The following is a 6,196-nucleotide window of genomic DNA, read 5'->3' on the forward strand; positions in this document are numbered from 1 at the left end:
TATTAATTATTGTGGCAATAATGTCATAGCGGCAGACCAACACAAATGTGTGAGAAGGCGTTTCAAAGGCGTGCAGCTTCTAGTTTATCGTTATTTCTTGATAAAAATCAGGGAATTACTTCCACATTTCCTTCATAAAGAGCACAGCATTCACTATAGTTTAACCACCCACAAGTTGCCATACTGATAACATCAATTAGATTTTGTAACTCGAGTTGAGAAATCAATTGTTTCTCGTAGCAGACACTAAAACCTTGCGTGAGATCAACTTTTTATGTTAGCTCGAGCTAGCCAGTTATAATTAAAGTGGGAGATAAGCTATGAGTAGTTTTGATTTTGACGATAAAATATCCAATAACAAAATCTTAAATTAAAATCAAAGCGTGAGAAAATACTTAAGTGCATGATGAGTATTTCAGTGATTTACCCTTCGCAAATCTTCCGGGATATACTAAACTAAAACCTATCATTTATGGTGAAACACGGGGTTGTATTTTTTATTTTTTTCGCTTAAGAAAGGAAAACAATAAAAACGATTCTTCGAAAAGGGATCCAGCTACCCTATCCAATAACATGCAGCTCATTCATAAAATTCAAGAATATAGTTCCATATAAGGACATTAAGACACATTATATTACTATTTGTGTGAGTATTAATCAGTACTGGTGAACTCCAAACATCAACATTTTTAATTGGTCTATTTATTTTTACAGATGGATATTATTGTTTCATGCTCTCAAGGACGTACCATTTCCGGGTCAAATATTAGGTTTCCAACCAAAAAGCTCAGCTATTTTGAGTAATTGTTTTTTAAAAGATGGTTATTTAGTGTTGGCCTCTGGTCTGTTAAGGTACTCAAGAGTTAATTTAGGTAATTAGTGTGTCGCCGACAAATTTCCTTCTTTCCAAATATATTCTTAAAAATACCTCTTGCCCTAGCCAGCCTTCGAAAATCTGGACTCGATCTGACAGGGATTTCATTACCCCTTGAACTCGTGTCCCATATTCATGCTTATTGTGTAACACATACCTGAAGTAATTGAATGAAAACGGTTATTACACACACGTGTTTTTTATTTGCTTGTCTATGTACAATGCTCGATAATTATCCTTGAGATTATTGGCTGAAGCTTCTGGCATCTCGCAAAATCAAGTTGCCTTCTGAGCCAAGTTCATTCCATTGAATATCGTCCCGACAGGCACGTCTTAAATTAAAATTTAATCATTGCTTAGCTTATTTAATTAAATTTCTCGCTTTGAAGTCCCCAAAGACAAAAACGGCAACTCAGCATTCAAATAGCTTTCTTTGTTCAGAAGATATAGGGAGCCTGAAAAAGGTCTTTGTAGGCGCGATATTAAAAACGGACTTCCCGCCATGCACGAGCGCGATATACTGAACTATCAGTTGCCACTTAATTGTTATCATAACACACAAGCGGCTCTAAACCCAACACTTCATACGTTTCCTGACCACTCACTACTCATTGAACTGGGTGGCCTCTTCCATTCAAGTCTAATCTACAGCTTTGTGAGTTTCTGCTTGGATACAGCAATGGGAAAGTAGTTCTACTCGATATTCACACTTACTTAACCTAATGGTTTAATAAACGGTCTATCCCCATGTGGCCTTTAGAATAGCTGATATTAACGGATATGGCTGAGTAAAGCTATTGCATCGCTGTGGTCGCACTGTGAGGTACCTGCTGTTTGAGCCGCTGTGTTTAATATAAACGCGGCGAGGAGATACCTAGCTGTTTAAAGATCCAAGATCACTGCCACCACTTGAAAGATATTACTATCAAGTGGGATTTTCTTAATCTCGCTTTCTTTTTTCAAAGGTGCTGCCCATGTCTCTCCTGAGTGGTTACTTTTAGGACTGAATTGAATAAAATCATTTATTCTGCTATAACGTGATTAGCAGGGCATGAATGTACAATTTCATTTACGTATTCCCATTTTTTTTCAAGAGCAGAATTATGCTCGCCTCAAAATACATGCTTGCATACTGACATGGCTTATTCTTATTTTACCGCACGAAATTCGCTCCGGGGTTCATACTGTTCGTACGAGCGTCTATTGACCCTGTAGCTAATCAACGCGACCAGTTGATTACTCTATTAGTAAAAAGAAAGTTTTCAAAATATTTGAAATTTACTACATCGTCTGGCTGTGTATTTTTGTCATTTGGGGTCTGATGAAAACCAGCTTTTATAAATAGTCGAACAAACTTCTATTAGTTCAGGGCCGTGGTTGTTCACTGAAACTTTCGCTGCGATTATAAGCAGGTGTGGACTGTTCTCTCTTTACGGCAGGTTTTGCATCGTACTTCACAGCACCAGTGAAATGTGCACTCACAATTCACATATTCCACTACATTCTTACTCTCGTATCCTCTATCGCAGCAAAGTAAATCACAGCCTCCGGTTCCCAAGCTAGTGACATTGCAGGTTCTTCCCTTTGTCCCTAGAGTTCCCGTCTCTTTTTCTCTTACACAAAAATTTGGAGACTTGGTCGTGTAGATAAGGTCCTCAGAAGTCGGTGGCTTGACAGTAGGTTCCTCGGCCATTAAGCTTTCTCCCTTGTTGTCTGCATACACTTTGATTGCACCATCAAAGTGAGTCTTGATTCTATCACTTGTTGAGTAGAAGGAAGCTAGCTCATTCCAGCACGTTTTATGAGTACAGACTTGGGAGAGCCCATGGCAGCGACATCTTTTATGCATATGATTTTTGACAGCCTAAAAAAGGTTTCAAAAGTAAACAGTCTTAGTAAAATGACCTAGAACTGCTGGTTGATTTCGGTTCCTAATGAGCTTGACCTTCAATGCGTGTCACTCGTCGATCTGTATGATACAGAGCAAAAAATAACACTTTCCTATTGAGGGTATCTCCCCTGTTCGCTCTCCCAGCATCAAATGGATTGGAATGGATTGGGACTACAGACTACTTAAAAATTCCTTGGAAAAGGGAAAGAATGGAATCTAAAATCAGACATATCTCTTTGATTTTTTTCTCTTGTTATGTTATTCTAAACGTTGGGTTTAGTTCTTTTGGAAAGCAGATTTGTCCGCCAACGCAAATCGTCAGGAAACTTTTGTTTGTAAAGTTCAGTAAATGCCAGCAATTACTCGGTAAATGCCTCTAATGGCGCATTTGGACCAGCTTATCTTACGCCTTTTCTAAGGTAGACATTTTGGCTTCAAGCTGCACGAAAATAGGTACGGAGTGACATCTTCTTAGGAAAAGAAGACTTTGTGATTTATTTTATGCTATAATTGAGCAGCCCTGGAATAACCGCGGCGTCAACCAAAATTATGTGTTCATTTTTTTCCTGCAAAAACATCAACTGCATGACGGGGATAATGTTAAGAATAATACACCCCGAAAATGACTAAAGACAAGAGCTTAAAATACATACAATACAATGTGCGTGTTGGATGTGCAATTCAAGACTAATTTGGACTTTGCCGGGTTGAACATTAGGAACAAATCATAAAACTTGTAACAATCTGCTTATCATTAAAATGTCCCCTGGATGAATGTTTCGTGAGGATCATTGTAGATCTGTCAGACTGTCAAATGTCATTGAATTAACACTTGCAAAGCACATTCCACGTCTTAATTGTGTAAAGTGTTGAGCCTAATGTTTTATGGAGTGGATGTGAAATAATAAGCTTTTAAGTCAGTTGTTATACACTCTGTTCGATGGTTTTCGTAGCGAGAATCGTGGTGGAAGTATTGTTTCGAGTTTTTTTTTTTTACTTTCATGGCTGTTTCAGGTGGTAAGTCACGCCTCGGCTATTACAAATTAAAGCTATCCTGTTCATTTCTTCTCCTGGTAAACACGGGTATATGATACCACAATACCTATTCAAATACGATCAAACGGCTTGAATGAATTAACCTAAGAGTGTACGCGACAGGAAAAGGTGCGTGGCGTGGGATCACTCAGCCTCCAAAACTATCGTTTGAAGAAACACGAGAAAACGGTCAAATCATAAGTTTGTTTTGTTGATGAAAGGTGGTAGCTTTTCGCACTAAATCTTCTTCGCGGTTCGCAAACCACTGCGGATTAGAGCCAGACATTAAAAACAAAAGAATACGCAAAGAATAGGGAATTTGTACAAATTACTTGGCTGAAGTCGAGTCCATTAAATTGATCCATTTTTCATCAGTTCTAGATGCAGCTCCTTATGAAGTTGTATTGTTTTTGACGAACTGAAGTAAGGCCTTCCAAAACAACAACAAATGAATTTCCTTAAACAATCACGGATTATTTATTCGAGATGCTTTCAAGTGGCAAAATAGACTTTCGAGTTTTGAGTTATTCAGATGATGTTTTCTTTGGCACATGTGTTAAAGCGTTTAGTCGGGATGGCCTTGATCTTAACTGAACACTTAGGTGCAAGCTAGCTAGTATTAAGAGGGCATTTAAGCTGACAATGTCTTAGATGAACGATAAAGTGATATGTACTTATGAATCATGATTTGGATACTCCATCGTAAACTTTGTACTTTCACGTACTCAAATAAATAACTACATTAACTCTTAAATAGGATTTGTTAAACTGTGGCTTACCAATCTTCCGGCCTCGTTGTTGTGCCTCGTGACCAAAGCCTTGGCATCTTTGTTATTTCCTTGGTCCATGAACTGTTTGGCAATTTGGTATCCAAATTCGACAAAGCTCGCTTGACATCCCTTGCGCTCGAATTCTCGTTGATCTAAAGAGCGTCTTTCAAGCACGGCGTTTTCTGTGATCAAACTGTTAGAGTTACCGACGACTTGCTTTCCGCGGCAGTAACAACCTTCGAGGTCACCTTCCGAGCAGGCCTTGCTCACAGAATACGTAATTCCCGCCGAGGCGATGGCAAATACAAAAGCAGTTTCACGATAATCTAGAAATACAAACAGAACAAATAAACTGATTAATGAACAGAGGTACTTAACATAGAATAACAATAGGCGCTTACACTCATGACAGTATAGTAGATCTTAGCGTTACTAACCATGTTGGAGTATTCTTCTAATCGATCTCTTGACTGTCGAACAGTTCCATTTTCGAGAGGCAAACTTGATTTGGCACTCGTTTACAGCTATTGCGATGCCCTTCATCACTGTTTTTACGAGCTCCGGCTTAGACGTGCAAAAATCTGAATTACCCTGCAGAACAGACTGAGTTCTTTTGCAAATAGTATTGAGATTGGCCTTCGGATTGGGTCGAAATGACATCTGTAAGTTTCTGTATTAAAAACCCAAATGAGAATAATCGGTTTACGTACATTAATCCGCCAAGTGGTAATCCCAATTGAAAGTACTTGTACATTGAGTAGTAAAAATCGTGTGATTAGTGAAAAACGCTTTTACTTACCCCCATAGAGCGAAACACCCGGTAATCTGTAGTCCAAGAATTAAGAAGCCAACCACTAGCGCATTCATCTCCGTCAAACTTTCAGGTCACTTGGTGCAGATGGAATAGTAAAGGATCTCCAATCTCCTGCTTCCTCTTATCTTATTCGAAATCTGTTGCTTGTAGGCCTTGAGGGCTTTGCCTTGCGTTAGCCAGCTTCTTAAACGTCCCTCTGTTACTTATCAATGTGAGGTTTGCGCTTGATGCATCCTATATAGTGAAGACCTAGCGAAACAATGTGTAAGACTTGAATGGGCAGATGAACAGTGTTTTGCGAAACCAAAGAGGATCGGGTCTACATCAGACAAACTAGATATGTATGGTGAAAGACCGATCAAGACAAAAATGAAATTACAGAAATTTATGATTACATATAAATAATTTTATGCCCGAGTCACGACAGTGATCGATCTCTGGACACGCTAATATCCCACCTGGCCGTGTTTGCTGATGGCTTTGGATAATTCCAAAAGAGCTCCATCCGTCAACACAGCGTGCTTAATTTGTACATTATTATTACTGTCAATGAAGTGCATACAGCTTTAGGATTCACGAGTATACGCATGCGCAATGTCAGCCGTTCCTGACAACCCGTCTGTCGGTCATCATTTTATCTCCTGTCAACCATAAAATTGGCTTTTTCCAGCTTCGAATAGAAAAGCAACGCTAAAATGAGAAATCCTTTAGAACATGCCATGAGATTGGGGAAGCATTTGTGCTATTTCGAAACCTGGACGACGATCAGTCTAGAAAACTGTCCTAGCTGGCTGTCATTTGCTACGATGACA

General features: G+C 39.0%; 1 protein-coding gene across 1 annotated transcript; it reads right to left on the minus strand.

Moving 5' to 3' along the window:
- Positions 1-1,054: 1,054 nt before the first annotated feature.
- Positions 1,055-5,981, minus strand: LOC116298349 (protein Wnt-6). Its single transcript, XM_031706767.2, has 5 exons — positions 5,843-5,981; positions 5,370-5,633; positions 5,008-5,240; positions 4,580-4,896; positions 1,055-2,738 (listed from the first exon to the last, which is right to left on the minus strand). The coding sequence occupies exons 2-5, from the start codon at positions 5,435-5,437 to the stop codon at positions 2,277-2,279; spliced, it is 1,080 nt and encodes a 359-aa protein (XP_031562627.1). The 5' UTR covers positions 5,438-5,633; positions 5,843-5,981; the 3' UTR covers positions 1,055-2,276.
- Between the last annotated feature and the right edge of the window lie 215 nt (positions 5,982-6,196).

This window comes from Actinia tenebrosa, unplaced genomic scaffold (assembly GCF_029948245.1).
Source record: "Actinia tenebrosa isolate PJP-AT-01 unplaced genomic scaffold, QUT_ActTen_1.0 PGA_scaffold4__44_contigs__length_22323623, whole genome shotgun sequence".
Taxonomy (NCBI): Eukaryota; Metazoa; Cnidaria; class Anthozoa; order Actiniaria; family Actiniidae; genus Actinia; species Actinia tenebrosa.

Excerpts from the sequence above, each read along its gene's own strand:
- LOC116298349 (XM_031706767.2), bottom strand. The coding sequence starts at position 5,437 with ATGAATGCGCTAGTGGTTGGCTTCTTAATTCTTGGACTACAGATTACC. Across the intron at positions 5,241-5,369 it reads GGGTGTTTCGCTCTATGGGG|AAACTTACAGATGTCATTTC; the intron begins GTAAGTAAAAGC and ends TTTTTAATACAG. Across the intron at positions 4,897-5,007 it reads TAGAAGAATACTCCAACATG|ATTATCGTGAAACTGCTTTT; the intron begins GTTAGTAACGCT and ends TTGTATTTCTAG.